General features: G+C 38.9%; 1 protein-coding gene across 1 annotated transcript in view; it reads right to left on the reverse strand.

The window, feature by feature from the left end:
• AKAP6 (A kinase (PRKA) anchor protein 6) overlaps window positions 1-18,325 on the reverse strand; it is a 454,618-nt gene that overhangs the window by 249,400 nt on the left and 186,893 nt on the right. Inside the window, exon 4 of the mRNA XM_012647884.1 lies at window positions 16,476-18,242. Coding sequence (XP_012503338.1) covers window positions 16,476-18,242 — 1,767 coding nt within the window. The remainder of the gene's footprint in view (window positions 1-16,475; window positions 18,243-18,325) is intronic.

The following is an 18,325-nucleotide window of genomic DNA, read 5'->3' on the forward strand; positions in this document are numbered from 1 at the left end:
TCCCCATCAATGTTTATTTTAGGAAAAAAAATATGTATTAATTTTAAATAATAACAATAATCTGCATATTAACATAAATGATATATTGTTATACAAATAACTATGTTTTTAAAAATAGTAAAAAGAATGGCATTCTTTTAGCCATATGCAAATCTTGTGAATGTCTAGCTTAATAGAAGACAGTTGGATTTCTATTTCTGCTTCTGCATTTAATCTATCACAACATCACATGTCTTATAGCCTCTAGACAACTCCACTACACACTGAATGAGAGTAAAAATGACAAATAACATTTTCATATTAATATGAAAATAGCTTTGACCTTGTGGGCCTTCTCAAAGGGTCCTGAGAACTCCTAGAGATGACTGGACCACACTCTGAGAACCTCTGTTGCAGATCATCCCAAGTGCTCAAGAGCCATTGGAAAAGCATTTAACTCAGACTTGGGGCATAAATGGGGGCTTCCTGGAGGAGATCACAACTAAGCTGAACCCTGACAGATAAGTGTAAGTGATTCAGAGAAAGAATAGAGGGGCCTGGGAGGAGCAGAGAAGAACATTCCTGACAAACAAAGCCCAAGAGAGAACAGCTTATTCTGAGAACTCTAAGTAGCTGAGCCTGGCAATCACTCTGGAGACAAATAGGGAAAGCTGAAAAAGGAGGTTGGAGAGCCTGACCAGAAGCCAGACCACATACAACATGCTCTGGAGTTTGGACTTTATCCTGAGGACAATGGAGTGCTCGTTAAAGTTTTGAAGCAGGGCAGTAATATAATCTGATTGGCATCTTAGAAGATACACTTAGATGAAGCAGTATGGAGAACAGATTGCTGGTTGTAAGACTAAAAGTAGAGAAAGCCACTTAAAAGGCTGCTACAGTGCTCTGTGAAGAAGTTGATGAGGCTAGACTAAGGTGGTATCAGTGGACATGAAGAGAACATGCCAGGTTATAGAGAGTGCTAGAAGGTAGAATGGACAAGACCAATTGGATGTGATGGATGAGAAAGATGTTAGAATCTGGAATGACTGCCAACTTTCTATTTTGGTTGGAGGTACCATTCCCTGAAAGAAAAAATATGGAATTCAGAAGGAGAAATAGTTTGCAGGAATATCACAAACACGGTATTAGATACCATGAATTTGGTTTCTGAACTCATTCAGTTGAAGGGTACAATAAGGCAGCTGGTTATAGAAGCATATAACTCTGGAGCAAGATACCATGGGCATGGAATAGATAACTAGGAACAGTGTGTAAAGGTATATACACTTGTATCTTCCACATAATGAGGCCTGAGCATGCCATGCACTCAACTTTCTCCATCCCAGTCCCCCATTCTGTTGTCTGTCTCAGTGGTTCTTGACACTGACTATGCCTCAAAACCAACTGTGAAACTCTTTAAACATAAACTGAAGTCAGGGAAGAGAAATCTCCTCATAGTCTCTCAGTGCTACAAAGACAAAGTCAATAGCTGTGGGGCACTGGGAACATTTTAGTGTTGATCTTGTAAAAAAAGTACTTGGTACCACTTTGTGACAAGCTTGCAAGATCTGGAGACAGAATGTTCTAATAGGAAGTACTCTGGGTTGAGAGAGAAAGGTTCTACTTGTAAAATGAGGGCACTGAGCTGAACAATTTCTCACGCGCTTCTGTTAATGTCAGTGGTTCTTGCATATAGAACCTCCTTCAAAGCCTGAGATGTTCAGATGATTTACTTCTCTCTTCTAGTAAGACAGGGAACTGATCTTTGGTGTCTTCCACACTCCCTGCACTCACCATATCTATCTTTCAAGATCCAGCTCAAATGCTCCTCTCCCAACAAAGCATCTCAATCTATAGCTGCCTTTCCAACACACTTTCTTAATTTTTCTATCTTTAGCAGTGAGGGTTTGAGGGAAAATTTAAAACCTATTAGAGGCCCTTCCTTTTTCTTCCCATAACACACTGTAATCACCTTACTTCTAGTTAGAGTGCTGTGGGAATTATTATTTATAAGCACACAATTATATATTATAAATACAGAACAATATCCACTGGTTGCACATCTGTGGATTTAACCAACCGCAGATCAAAAATACTCAGAAAAGGCTGGGCATGGTGGCTGTAATTCCAGCACTTTGGGAGGCCAAGGTGGGAGGATTTCTTGAAGCCAGGGGTTCAAGACCAGCCTGAGTAACATAAAAAGACCCCATTTTTACAAAAAAAAAATTTAAAGATTAGCCAGGTATGATGGCATACCCCTGTAGTCACAGTTACCTGGGAGGCTAAAGAAAGAGGATCACTTGAGCCCAGGAGTTCGAGGCATCAGTGAGCTATGATCACATCACTGTACTACAGCCTGGGCGACAGGCTGTAGCAAAATTAAAAAAAATTTTTTTAAAAAATACTCGGAAAAAAATAGATGTTTGTGTCTATATTGAACATGTACAGACTTTTCTTCTTGTCATTATTCCCTAAACAATACAGTATAACAATTATTTACATAGCATTTATACCATATTAGATATTATAAGTAACTTTGAGATGATTTAAAGTATATGGGAGGATGTGCCTAGGTTATATGCAAATATTATATCATTTTATATAAGGGACTTGAGCATCATTGATTTTGGTATACATAGCGGGCCTTAGAACCAATCTCCCATGAATACCAAATGACAACTGTATGTATAAATACAAATTATAAATAAATAAGTACATATTATTTATAAGGTTGTTGTATGACAATATTATAAACTAGAATGCTGTTTGTATTTGTCTGAACACACATTCGTAGCATAAATTCCCCTACATAAACTTCCTAAGATGTCAAAGAAGTGCATTAACTAAAATTATTGGGCCAATTAGAGGAAAATTATCCCTAACACAATATAAGAATCATCTGTCAAGGCAGCAGGCCTAGGGTCTCAGAGAGAAGAGAGTGCCAGAACCTGGGGTGGCCGTCACAAGTTCCAACAAGGGTGAGGGGGTGGCCTTAACTGTTGGGGGGAGTTGTGTAGGAGGCTGAAGCTTCATAAGGACTAAGGCAGCCGAAGGTGAGAAGAGAAAATAGGGTAGTGGCATTTGATCCCAAAAGGCCATCTCTATACAAGGTGCTGCTAAGACCTGACCCCTTCCTTCCCACAGTAGTAATAATAATAACAACAACAACCACAAGAGCTAACATTTTTTGAGTGCTTACACATGTCAGGTTCTATTCTGAGCTCTTTACATATTTTAAGACATTTAATTGTGATGACTCTATGTGGCAGATATACTTTTTAATGCTCTTTTGCAGAGGAAGAAACTGGAGCACAGAGAGGTCAAGTCACTTGCTCAAAATAGTACAAGTGACAAATATAACAGAGGTGATAAGCTGGGATTTGTTTTAGGCAATATGGCCCCAGAGCCCACATTCTTAGACACCATACTTCACAACCATCGAGCACCAAGAAATCCCTTCACCCATTAATATTCATTGCCCCAGAAATCTCTTAGTATCAAATGTACTTTTTCCTTTGCCATGGAGTTCCATCTACTAATTTTCTGAATATTTATCTTTTCAGTACCTTGAGCAAAGCTATTCTTGTAGTTCTTCCTGGAACTCCCTGTATAAAAGTATCTAGAGAGAGAAGTGGGCACAATATGATTTTCCCGTGACCTGCATGTTATTAAGAAGACCCCAGTCAATAGTCTCTTGAAAACAATGTCATACACCAAACAATATAAAACTTGAGATGCAGTAAGGAGAGGATAAGGAAAATGGCTTTAATAAAATTGTATTTTGAAAGAGTATAAATAGTATTTTCTATGCTATAGAAAATAAAGAAATCAAAAGCAAAAGTATTTTTGTTAATTCAACTTGTCAGCTTCATTTTGGGGCTGACATATTCAGGTAGGAATATAAAGGAGAGTATAAGATTGACAACTGTGACAGTCACTTTCTCTCTCTCTCTCATACACACACACACCCCTTTCTTAAGCAAGTAGTAAATAGTCTCCAGACAAATCCCAAAACATTAGAGTACCACGTATAAGTGACACCTTTCCAGTTTGATTTTCTTAAAACATTAACAAAGAAAATACTAACAACTTCCTTTATTCCTAGATAAAGCATGAAGGCAAATGGTAAAGCCACTGGCATCCTATTGTAAAAAGCAATGCACTGAGCCTCCTCAACCTGAAGAACGGAAAGCACGTGAGCCTGGGCTTAGGGCAGCACCTTTCCTAGATAAAGTTGCTTACTCATCATGCAAAATTCAAGCCAATCATCTTTAGACAGTAAGTTTCACAGCCTCTGACATGGTCTGACATCACGAATGACCTAGACACAGAACCCACATTCTTGAAATTATTTTTCCCCATATTGTCTGAACAGAGCACAAAGGCTCAGTGCTGACAGGCAATTTTAAGACATCACAATTTCAAGTCTGACAAGGCAAATGCTTCCAATCTGCTTCATTTAGCTGACCTTATTTGCCACAAATTCAGGCTAGTCCATACCTAATTCTTACTGGGTTGCTCACTTGTTTACTGTCACCATTGGCCCTGGTCTCTTGGCATCTTCTAAACTCTAGCCAGACCCCAAATTCCTCCAGGATGTCTGGTTTTTATCACACTACAGTGCTAGGAATGCAGCACAAATACTTTCATACCTCCAGGCTCGTTAATGTCACAGCCTCATATCCACTTACCATTAGGATCTTCTAAGGGGAATTCGAATTCACCCAGAGTTCCACGGAACATAAAGCCAGCCATGTTGAAGTGATATATTCCGAGGAATATTCTACAGAGAAATGGCTGCTTTAGCTTCTTCTCTTTGTTATTCCTCAAGTTTTGTCTCTCATAAAATCTCAGAAGTATTTATAGGTCATCCAATTCAATTCCATTATTAATGTTTATTTTTCAAAACTGAGTCTTGTGAGGGTCAGTTTCCAAGGTCACAGTGCTACTCAAAGGCAGAATTAAGGTTCTTATTCTAGTTCTTTCTAATGCAGTTGATGCTAATTTTCTGGATTCATAGGAAAAGCACAATAGTGATGAGACTAATTTTTTTTTTTTTTTTTTTTGAGATAGGGTTCACTCTGTCACCCAGGCTGAGTGCAGTGGTACAATCATAGCTCACTGCAGTCCTGAACTCCTGGCCTCAAGCCATCCTCCTGCCTCAGCCTTCCAAAGTGCTGGGATTACAGGCATGAGCCACTGTGCCCAGCCAAGACTACCACTTATGTAGCCTTTAGAGTTTATCACAAGCCTTTGCTCTTCATAATTTCATACAATAATCTGTGCAATAGCATGATAAACATGATTAATCTCATTTTAAAAACTAGAAGACTAATACAGTAAACTTTGAGTGACTTAGCCAAGGTTTTGTAATTAAAAAGTGGGATTGCAAATTGAGCCCAAAGTTCCTGCCTTCAAGTCCCATACCCTTGAGTAAATTTCTAATTTCTGTATGTATCTCTTTCCTCATTGATAAAATGGGAATATAATATAACAGTGTCTGCATCAAAGAATAATTTTTTTCTTGAGAATTAAATGGGGTGATGCGTTAAATGAACAAAGCCCTTAGCACCTTGCCTGATGCGTTGCAAGGGGGCAATAAATATCAAGGTTTTGTTTTGATTTTTAAGTTGTTATATTTCCAAAATACCCTAACAGAAATACAAAATTATTACTTTAGGCTTAAGGATAAAAAATAATTCACTAATGTCCTAAAATTATTTTAGTTGAATTAAAAAACGCCAACATTAAGTTTACTCGTCTTGATTTTCATCGTCATAGAAATATTTGCTATAGAATGCACTTAGGTACTAGCATCATCTTAATACAAAAAGATGTTATCACATCATGGCCTTTCCACACCAAGAAAATTACAAAGAACTATTTCCATCTTGATGTTTAAAACTGCAAACAAAAGGGCAGATCATCTTTCCTATATATAACATTTCAGAGGCCAACAACCAGATGCAGTGACTGGATAAAGCCTCACGGTGGTGCTAAATCATCACTGATGAAGACTCAAGAGCCAGTGGAGGCTCTGCAGAAACCAAACAGGCAGGACTAAAACATTCCTAGTGTGTTAACTGTGAAGGAGTTTGCTTTGGATCCCTGTGGTTCTTCCAGACCAAACTTGAGCAGTGACCTTGACATGCTGTTTCAACAAATCCATTAGCAATGTTAGTTCGCAGTTTGTTTCCTGGCATTGCAACAATAAAATATACAAAAAAGATTTTTATTATCCTTAAAAAGAATTTTGTAGTAAGTGACATAAAGGATATGAGAAACCAAGAAGGGGAAAGCGGGGGAAGGTGGGCATGGGCTAAAACCTTACCTATTGGGTACAATGAACACTATTCTGGTGATGGTCACACCAAAAGCCCTGACTTAAGCATTATACAAAATAATCGTGTAACAAAAACACTTTTACCCCCTTAATTAATATTTTGAAATAAACAAATAAATAAAGAATTTTGTAGCCTTATCTTTAAAAATGTTGTTGATTTAGAATTCCCAAATTGGATTTGGGCCACGGTGTTTGAATATAACATTTACCTTTCCCCCCACTCATCATCTACTATGTATCTTAATTTCATGTGTCCTTTGGAACCATTTATTGAATTCCTTACATCTCCTGGCCCCCAAATTTCAGCTTGAAATCTCAACTCTTTAGACTTCCTTCCTTTTCTACTCTCTTATTTTAAAACAGCCACAAAATTTTATCAATGTTTCCTTTATAACATCTCCCATCTCCGTCTCTTTCTTTCTTCAGGCTGCTTCCAAAACCATAGTTAAGACCCTTTTACCACATGACCAGGCCATTGCAATAGCTCTGAAACTCAGCCAAGCTCCCCACCTTGACTGCATATTGTAATTGCTTAAACAGCTTTAGAAAATACCCAATCCCAGAGATTCTGATTTAATTGGTGTGGGTGAGAGGCTGAGGCTGGGATTTTCTAAAAGCTCCCCAGTGATTATAATGTGTAGCCACAGTTGAGAACTACTGCATTAGAGGTGTTTATCCAGCACACCACGGCCACATTAACAACCTTCTTAAACTACTAAATCTCTGGACCAAAATCTTAAGTAGTTTCCCATCTTCACAAAGATTGCAAATTAGTGACTCGAAGGCCAAACTATCCTATAACTGTGTTTTAGTCGGCCATTTTAAAAATTGTTCTGACCCAATATTTAAAAATAGGAAGATGTCACATAAAACCCAAATTTCCTATTTCTTTTTGGAAAATTGCAAGATCTTGCCACACAGGGTCCACATTCCCATGCAACTATCACCTGGAGCTGAGTAATGGCTGCCCTTTAGACAAGTCAGGTATCCTCCAGTTGGTTTGGTCCCATCACTCCCCATTTACACCTGGCTGTATGATTCATTTATATTATCTGCCTGACCTCTTAGAGTCATCTAGGTTTGTAACCCTGGTCTAGAGGATGAAGTTCAAACTCAAAGATACATTCACTCATTCATTCACTTACATACTCATTTATTCATGCATTCATTTGACAGTATTTATTTTGTTTTTAAGCTATTCAAACACTTAGAATTCAAAGTCCTTCATATTTTGGCCCTATTCTAACTTTATATTCCCCTTCCTTGTAATAAACTTTATTCTAACCTTATTCTAACCAGCAGTTAAAGAGACATTCCTCTCCCAATATTTGTAGCCTAGAGGCTCATTTCCAAAACTCCTTTGCAATTAAGTGATGCCATGTGACAAAGTGTGGGCCAATGGAATCTGAGCTAAAGTGACATGTGAAACTTCCAAATCATATCCATAAAAAAATGGTAGCTGCTCTCCATTTTCCAATTCTTGTGAGCTGAAATGCAGACGTGGTATTGGTGGTGAGCCAAAGAAGAGCAACAGGGAGAAGGAACCTAGCTCTCTACATGACCTCTATCTTCCCTGGACTGTCTGCCTCTTGTTAAGTGAAAGAGAAAGAGACTTCTATCTTATTGTATTTTGGGGTCTCTTTGTTTATAGTATCTTAGCCTATATTCCAAAACAAGAATCTCTCTTTACTATTTCTCAAACATACCTTGAAAATTCTTACTCTCAACCTTGACTTATGGTAAAGTTTCTGTCACTAACATTATGCCTCCTCATCTCCGCTATATAAATTCTACCCTTCTTTCAAGGCCTAGATCAAATATTCCCTCTTCTGTGATGCTTAGTCTAGCTATACTTGTTATTATCTTCCTTCCTCTGCTCTCCCACTGCGTAACTTTCCACTTGGCACTTATCAAATATGTAATAAACACAGATAATTGAATTAATGTTGCCACATCTCCCTCAAATTCTAAGTCCAGAATATAAAACAAAATTTTAGATTGTGCATAGTAAAAATAAAAGAGTATTCAGAGTTCCTACAGTATTCCACTATTATACCTCTTGTTGAATGGCTATCTGCATTGTCAACTCATGTTCAATCTGTGATCCTTTAGGACACTTGAATCTTCTGAATTTAATAACAAAGCTGAGCCTGCCTGCCCAATTCTTAAAGAATCTGGTTTTTTCCTTGACATTTAACTAAATTTTAGTTCTCTTTACTCTTGCATCTAAACAATTCCTTGACTTTCTGGATACGTATTTCTGAGACTAAGAAATGCACTGAAAAGATCTAGGGTCAAGCTTGAACAATGTTGGGGACCCAATTTCATAGTGCCATCATATTTAGAATCTGAGAATCTCTAGAACAGCACTAAAGGAAGAAAGTAGAAGATACTCTCAGGGAAGGAAACTAAAAAGGAAAATGGGTGGCAGAGAATGAAAACTAGTTCCAGAAGAAAAAAAGTAAAGAAAAAGGAGTGAGATAGAACATGCAAGGAAGAGAGAGACTACAGAGACAAGAGGAGATCTAGCAATGATTAAGGAAAAAGTTAGCCTAAGGGAAAGGCACATGCAAAATTGAATGCCAGTGAAGAAAAGCAACATCCAAGAACCTGAAAATGCTTCCTGATAGGATGCTTGTAAGAGATTATTATCAACACCTAAGAGCAGACTACCACTCTATCAACACTAGGAAAACTGGTACCAAAGAAACATCAAAGGCAAGTAAGAATTGGGTTGATAGCAGAAGCCTGATTGTAAGTTACTCTAGGAGTGAATAATAAAAGATACAGCTGTGTTTCAAATGGAACTCATCTGAATCTCAAATCAAGTAAATAATGGTTGGACAGGACTTTTAAAAAAGAGTTACTCCCAAGTAATTTATTTAGAGACAAATCCCAAAAGATCACTTGGCTCTGCCTTAAAGCTGTGTCCCATCCTACTAGAAAGCCTGGGATGAGATCCTTAAAACATGAGAGGTAGATGGGGGTGGGGAGACGAGAGAAAGGAAAAAAAAAAGAAAAAAAGAAAGAAACATGAGAGGTAACCACACTGAGATAAAATAAAAGAGAACTCAAAGACCTAAACATAAGATGCAAAACTATAAAACTCCTGGAAGAAAACATAGTGGGAAAACTTCAGGATATTGGACTTGGCAGTGATTCCTTGAATATGGCACCAAAGCACAGGCAACAAAAGAAGAAACAGATAAATGGGACTACATCAAACTTTAAAACTTTGTTCATCAAAGGATGCAATACAGTAAATAGGCAACCTACAGAATGGAAGAAAATATTTGCAAATTATTTATATAAGATGTTAATATTCAGAATATATAATTCTTACAACTCAACAGAACTCTTACAACAGTAAAAATATCAAATTATTAAAAAATGGGCAAAGGTCTTGAATAGACATTCCTCCAAAGATGACCCACAAATAGCCAACAAGCATATGAATAGATGTGCAACATCATTAATCATGAGAGAAATGGAAATCAAAAACACAATGAGATATCACCTCACACCCATTAGGATGGCTATTATCAAAAAACCCAGAAAGTAACAAGTATTGACGAGGAGATGGAGAAATTGGAACCCTGTGTACTGTTGGTGGCATTGTAAAACGGTGCAACCACTTTGGAAAACTGTACGGTGGTTCCTCAAAAAATTAAACATAGAACTATCATATAATCCAGCAATGCCATTTCTGGGTATATACCCAAAATAATTAAAAGCAGGGTCTCAAAGAGATATCTGTACTCTCATATTCATAGCAGCAGTATTCACAATAGCCAAGATGTGGAAGCAACCCAACCCAAATGTCCATTGGCAGACAAATGGATAAACAAAATGTGGTATATACATGTAGCAGAATATTATTCAGCCTTGAAAAGAAAAGAAAACCTGTCACATGCTACAACATGGATGAATCTTGAAGACATTTTGCTAAGTGAAATAAGCCAGTCACAAAAAGACAAATACTGCATGATTCTACTTGTGTCAGGTACTTAGAGTAGCCAAAATCATAGAGACAGGCCGGGCGCGGTGGCTCACGCCTGTAATCCTAGCACTCTGGGAGGCCGAGGCAGGCGGATTGCTTGAGCTCAGGAGTTCGAAACCAGCCTGAGCAAGAGTGAGACCCCGTCTCTACTAAAAAAGAAAGAAATTAATCGGACAACTAAAAATATATAGAAAAAAAGCCGGTCATGGTGGCGCATGCCTGTAGTCCCAGCTACTTGGGAGGCTGAGGCAGAAGGATTGCTTGAGCCCAGGAGTTTGAGGTTACTGTGAGGTAGTAGGCTGATGCCACGGCACTCACTCCAGCCTGGGCAAAAGAGTGAGACTCTCTCAAAAAAAAAAAAAAAAAAAATCAAAGAGACAGAAAGTAGAACAGTGATTATCAGGGACTGGGAAGTGGAGGGGAAAAGGGGAGTTGTTTAATGGGTATAGAGTTTCAGATTTGCAACATGAAAAAGTTATGGAGATCTGTTTTTACAAAAATGTGAATATTCTTACCACTACTGAACTGTACACTTACAAATGGTTGAGACGGTAAATTTTGTTATGCGTGTTTTACCACAATAAAGAAAAAAATCTCAGTCTTAATGACTGCTATATCACTGTGGTATCATTGATATGTCAACAGTCAAAATGAAGGCTGAAAGATAGGATGGGTCCTGTCTGGACCCATTTTACCTTTTGAAAAAGAAATGTAAAAATCAGTACCAAGTTAATCCCAGGGGGAAATCTCTCTGTCCTCACATTAAACAGGTATTAACTACCAATTCCCAGCTCCATCTCTAGGCAGGAGCAAAGGTGGCCATCTTTATGCTGCCACCACAAAACTGGGAGCAAACTTGATTGGAATTTTACACAGCCTAGTTACAAAGAGCAAACACTCAGCTAAATATTTGCTGCACTGAATCCAAAATAACTTATGTGAAAGGACATCCTTAGCTGGCACCAAAGAAGTTTATAAAATTGGGTTATAGATGTCTCTAGGACAAAATGCAACAATGCTGAGTCATTGAACTATAGTTGAGATGCCATAATCTGACATTTGAAGACGTTTATATCTCTGTGGAGAAATGGGCTCAGCTAAGTCATGCATCTATCAGCTAGGTACCACTGAGTCCGAACTAACAAAGTCACATTTTCCAAGACAAGTTTTGAGAATTTAGTGTGAGAAGGAAGCCTGTTATGTGAGAGTGGACCTGGCACTATTTCCCAAAAGACAGATCTCCTGAAATGCTTTACTGGGGTGGCTCTACCCTGCACTACATTCTGCCAGCACCCCCTAGGAATCACACAGCTGTTAACCTGGCATCAATAATTACCCATCTTGGACAAGTGGCTACTTACCAAGCAGTTCATTTTTATTCAGTTATGAGGAAGAAGCCACACTGTTCATTTATTAATCTAGGAGTGGTTTGTGGACTTTATAAATAGATTTTTATCTGCACATGTGATTATTGCCTAAATTCCCTGGCATTTGAATACATCTCAAGGAGAAAACCAAGTCAGCTCTGGCATCCCAGAAAGCTGGAATCCCAGCTTTCACACTTCGCAGCAGTGTGACCCTGAGCAAGTCATTCGCATTTAAGCCTTAGATTCCTAGTCTATAAAATTGGACCAATAACAGCTCTTCCATAGGGTTGTTATAGAAATTAAATGAAAGAATCCACTTCAGAACCTGACACACAGTAGATGCTGATCAGAAATTATTTCCCTTCCTTCATCCTTACTCAAGTGCAGGGGTCAGCCACTTCTGCCTTCAAGTAAGTTTTAATTTTTTTTAAAGAAACTTAAAGAAACTTTTCCTTGACTTTACTTTCAACTATCGTCCTTTGTCTCATTGCTTTCACAACCCAATTCCTAGGGCTATTGTGAATCATTCTTTCTCACTTCTTAATCATCTATAATCCAGTTTCTACCTCTCTTCCTTCATTAAGTCAATTTTTCTCTAAGGCCCTCATTGACTCTTTCAAACAAATATAAAGCTTATTGGTTGTTGGGTTTTTTCCTTCTTAGTCCTTATTCTTCTTGATTTACCTTTCATAAAGAACAAAGCTAATGCCCATCTTATTAAATGTCTCTTTCTTCCTCCAATTATTTAACACCAAAGAATCCTTTCTATCCTTTCTGGTCCTCAAGACTAGGCCTCTTCCTTGTTCCTGTCTCATAACTGGGCCACAACTTGAATCTCAGTCTTCTTTTCTCTATCTGTCCTCATTCTTTTAGGGCATTTGTTTATTCTCAAGTCTTTATCTAATGGGAAGAGTAAAGTAGATGGGGGCTTGAAGCATCGCTCTGTGCCTTATTAGCTGTGCTGCTTAGGAAAACTGGTTTCATCTCTCTGAACTTGGTTTCCTCTGCTCTAAAATGGGGATTCATTCATTTAACAGTCTTTATTAAGCATTTATTATGTACCAAGCACTGTTCTAGGTACATGAGATTTATTAGCAAACTAAACAGTTAAATATTTTTGCCTTCACAGATCTTCCACTCTAGCAGAGGGAGACAGACCAAAAATAATAAACATACTATATAAGAAAATTACATAAAGTTACAGAATATAAGTGTTATAGAAAAAAAGAAAAAGAGGTCAGGTTACACTGTTTAAAAGATGGCAGGGTAGGCCTCTCTGAGTAGGTAATATTTGAACAAAGACCTGGAAGAGGTGAAGGAATTAGAAATAAGGGCATCTGGTAAGAGGATGTAGGCAGAGGAAACTGACAAAGGTTCTAAAGGCAGGAGCATTCCCAGTGTGCTCTAGGAACAGCAAAGAGGTCAGTGGAAATGGAGCAAAGTAAGCACAGGAAAAGGGGTCAGAAAGAAAAATCAGGGGACCAGTCCATGTAGGACCTCTGAATGCGATGGCAACCCTCTGTCGCAGGTTGCAGAGTTTTGAGCAGAGGGATGACATAATCTGATTTACATTTTAAAAATATCACTCTGGATGCTGTGTTGGGAATAGACTGTGGTGGGAGCAGAAGACAAGCAGACAGACCAGTTAGGAGGCTACTGCAGTAATTCAGGCAAGAGATGATGGTGGCTAGGACCAGAATGGAAACCCTGGTCCCAGGGGGAGAGAAGTGGTCAATTTAGGATTTAAAATACCAACCTTACAGGATTGTTACGAGAATCCTATGAGAGAATTATTGTAGGTAAAATGCCAAATAGATGCCTGGAATAAGGAAGATGTTAAGTAATATCCTCTCTTCTTATATTTGGCAAGTGGAATATGTTATCTATGGAGGAGACTAAAGCTAGGGTGTGATATCCAAGGTCAACTGACCTGGGAGTTGGCAGCTGCCCTAATGTGAATTAGTGAAGGGAGGCTGGGCTGAGAAAGGGTCTTCGTCTTCTTTTGGCCTTCACACATATCCCAACTCCAGTATAGTATTTCCAACTGCCTATAAAACACTTCTTAAAAGTTCCATCATACCCTCAATTTCAATGCATAGTTTTTAAAAAATTACCTGTCCTACCTCTACCTCGAACTAGCTACTCATCTTCTATTTTCTTCTATTAAAGATATACCAGTCCCCAGATGCTGAAAACTAGGCTTCATTTTTATAGAATTACAGAATCAAAGCATGCTACCACTGGAAGTTGATAACATAGCCATCATCTGGTTAAAACATATCTTTTTACAAAAGATGAAATAAGGCCCAGAATAGAACATGACTAGCTATGGGCCTCACCAGGCTTTAATGACTAAGCAAGACCTGCAACCAGTTTTCTGATTCATTTTCTCAACAATCTCCTCCCTTCCCCTTGCCTGGTTCACATGACAGCAGTCTCTCAGATTGGCTGCCACAGGTCAACATCTCCACCCTGGTCACCACCGTGGCTGCCAGGACCATCTTTCCTGTTATTGCCAAGTAAACCTTCCAGAAAGGCTATTGATGGGACCTTTGCTGCTTTCAATATGCTGGCTCTGGGTTCAAATCCCAGCTTCGCACTCACTAGCTGTGAGGACCTGAGCAAATTTCCTAATCACATTCTGCCTTAGCTTCTTCATCTAAAAAATTCCTACCTCCTAGGACTTAAGTAAACAAGGCATATAAAATACTTAGCACATAGCAAACACAAAATAAGAGCTCAAGGAGCATTAGTTATTATGGTTGTATTATTATTCTTATTCCCTTTCAGAGAAGTTGCTGTGGATGCCTGGTGAACAAATTCTAATTGCCTTAGTATGGTCTTCAGAGCTTTGCAGCAACCAGGTCTATTACGGATATGGAAACTTGCACTGACCTCTGATCACAGACCTTTTCATCGGTTTAACTCTCTTCGTACCCCCATATCCATGCTCATTCTCATTCCCATTATGTTCTAGTTTATGCTCCTCCTAACTGAAATGTCCACCTTCCTTCCATCTAAATCTTACACATTCTTCACAGCCCAACTCAAAGTTTAATACTTCACAAGAACTCCCCAGGCAAATCTAGGGCAACACACGTAACGTAAACATCTGTACCCCCATAATATGCTGAAATAAAAAAAAAATCTAGCTCCGCTGATATTATTTCTTCTCTACAGTACTACAGTATTTACATGCAGTACATATTGATGGCTTCCTACAGAGAGGGATGAGAACATTTAGTTAAATGTATGGGCTCTAGAGCAGACTCCCTGGTCTATCTCGGCCTCAGTCTCCTCATAAATAAAAAGGGGTTGATATTAGGGTTGTTGTGAGGACTGAATACATAAATTCTTGGAATATGTTAATAATTATTAATATATTATTATATATATTTCTGTTAACTTTTCCCTTTTTTATAAATGTGCATTTTCTTCTTCCAGATTATTCTATCCATATGCACTATAATTTCATCCAGTGTCAAGCATAATGCTGCTCCCAGAGTAGTGTTCAACAATGAATGGATGTAAAAATAAACTGGGAGGAGTAGCTCCAAGGCAGCCACAGGGGTTACATCAAAGTTCTCTATCCAATATAGATGGCTCCTGAACCTTTTGTTCTCCCATATTCATAGTTTCCCAGGGAGGAAGCTACTATAACCCCTTTCAGGGAGGCAACGTGATGCTATAGAAGAAAACTGGACTAAGAAATCAGAAGACATGGATTTGTGTCTCGGCTTTCTAAGCAAAAGGGTCTTTTTATCTACCTGTCTATGTATTTATTTTAGTTTGGGAAAAACCACTTAAGCTCACTGAACCTCTGTTTCTGTCTCTGTAAAAGGAGAGCAATCTGATGTAACCTGCCTTCTTCACTGAATGGCTATGAAGAGCAAATAAAAAAAATGCATACGGAAGAGCTCTGCACATTGTAAAGTGCTATGCAAATCACGCAAAGCATGGTCATTTATATGTGGCCAAAAAAGAAACATTATAACTATCCCATTAACTGTATCTATTTCCAATGGTCTTCTGAGGAAAGGGCCATTACCACAATAATCATAGTGAATCTTTTTGGCCCTGATGCCTCCTAAAGCATCAAATCACAACTTATATTACGGAGTTCAGTCCTGAGAATTTTGATAAGTTTTTGTCCTCAAAGATTTAATCACATCTGATAATTTGTTCAAAAAGTACAGATTTACCCAAAATGTCAACTCCTCATCCCAAAGTCCATGAGTGGTACATGGTACAGGTAGTGTGGTTATTAGCCAGAATTCTCAAAGAGGAGGAAGAGTAAAGAAAAACAAAGATTCCTTATAAATTAGAAATTTCTGCTCTATTTCTATAAGAAGGTAACACTGGAGACGTGGACAGTATTCTGAGGTCAGAACAAACAAATCAAAAAGCACTGAGGGTAACGGGAATATTCCTTTCATGTATTCCTGAGGTACTTGTGAGTATATATCTATTGTTCCATTTTATTTTGTATTATATCCAAGGGGTTCCAGCATTCATCAGTAGCCATGTTAGGTCCAAGCAGTATCAACAGAGAATTCTATACCAAACAGGAACACATCAATCTAATGCATTGACAAGGGCAGTTCCTAGTGATGCATATTCTGTCATATGCAGTGATCATTGTGCTTTTTCTTTTCTTTCTTTGAGGAGTCAGGTTTATAAAAAATAGCAACACATTTTATAATAGAGTGGGGAGGGGTTGACCTTCTGCCAGTATTACTTCCAAAAATCAGATGAGAAATCACTCAGGTTAGGAAGACCATCTTACCTCTATTTTTTCCCATATGGCTTCATAGTTTTCTTGGTGCTGAATATCTTGCATCAATTTCTGAATTAAAGCTGATTTAGTAGTGGAATGGCTATCATTTTTCTCAGAGGATGAAGCTTTTTCTGATTTCTCATCAATGTATTTTTTCATGCCAGAGAGAGGCATACAGGATTCCTCATCAGAAAGAATGTCACTCAGGGGCCCAGATTCGATGCTCTCCCCCAGTGAAGAAGCTATGTCACTGGATGAGCTTGGAGACACTCTACCTAATCTTGTATGTTTCTTCTTGACATGGTATGTTGGATAGATCTCAGAATCTGAATTCATTTCAGACAGCTCCCAGTCATCAATATTCTGAATGGTTTCTCCTCTGGGTTTCTGAGGCAGAAGCTTTGTTAGGTTTTCTAACTTCAGAGCTAATACTTCTGTCTGCTTAAGGTGAGAGGGCAGAGCTAGGTATTCATCAGAGCCATACCAGGCTTCCACAACCTGACCATTCCTGGTGACATGACTTGGGGAGGAAGAGTAACATTTTTTGCTTTTGTGTTTTGAAAGAAGGGGCACTGGAGATGTGATGTTGTCTGAGCCAGTAGAGGATTCACTGCTCTGAGTAAAAGGTGGTGAACTGGATGTTTCTGACTGCACTAGCAATTTGGCTTTCGAACTTCTCTGATTACACGGCTCAAGTGAGGATGTAGAAGCAGAATTTGTCTCTGGCTCCTCTGTGGCCTTAGAAGTACAAGAAGGCATTCCATTTGGCACTACTGAGCTCCTTGTGTTTTCAGCTTGCTTGCCTGAACCAGTTCCCCGTTTAGGTGTTCGGCATGGAGGCACCTCTTCTGAGGTTTTCTGTGGCTTTTTAAGTTGACGTTTTTCTTTATGGCAGTCGTTAAGTCTTCCCAGGCTGGAAGAGATTTCTTTAATGTGAATTCTGACTGTATTTTCAAGGTTCCCACCCCCTACCTTGTGCAAACACTCATAAGACTGGCTGGCAGCAGAAGGGCTGTTGGGGTAGGAAGACTGTAACACCAGGCAAAGCTTGGATCTGTCGGGAGGATCCACCAGTGAAGGAGTGCTTCTGCTCATCTCAGGCTTCAGATCCACCATCTGCTTCCTTCCATCACTGCCTTTCACATCATTCTTAAAAGTTTCCTCTTTAAGAAAAAGCCCTCTCTTTGGCAATGTGGGCTGTGTGGGAGAGTCCTCATTATAATTAAAGCAATCTCTGATGGATCGCTTGGCGGTTGCATTTTCACAAGGAGGAGGCTGTTGGTTCTTTGCACCAAGATGGGAAGAGGAACTGGATTCTTGCTTCACAGTCTCAGAAGAGGGTTGAACAGCATCTGTCAGAGCTTCCCCTGAAGAAGACATCTCCGGTGTTACGCCTGGTTGCTCTTCAATTGCAGAAGTACTGTTTTCCTCACATCTACCTTTGTCATCTGCTGAAAGAGAAACTTGGGATGCCTCTTCACTAACTGCTTCACTGCAGTTGGAAGGGATGGGGTCAGCAGCCACTGTAAGTAACCCAACACTTCTGATAAGCTCGGGAAACTCCTTTTCCATCTCACTGTAGCTCCAAGAGTCAAAGGGTTTGGTTTTGACCTGGCTAGAGGTCATGTCACCCAGGCCACTGAGCAAATCCTCACTTGGACTGTAGTCAGACAGTTCAAATGCAGTAATGCCACAATCCAAAGACAAATAATTTTGAGAACATTTGATAGTTAACTGTCCTGAGTCATCCACTTCCGTCAGAGAATCAAGCCGGCCCTGAAACAAACAATGGCAATAGTGTCAGTAAATGCAACATCAATTATACTCAAATGCTGTTCAAATGAAATTTCAGTACAGGC

Source organism: Propithecus coquereli, unplaced genomic scaffold (genome assembly GCF_000956105.1).
Source record: "Propithecus coquereli isolate 6110/MARCELLA unplaced genomic scaffold, Pcoq_1.0 Scaffold273, whole genome shotgun sequence".
Taxonomy (NCBI): Eukaryota; Metazoa; Chordata; class Mammalia; order Primates; family Indriidae; genus Propithecus; species Propithecus coquereli.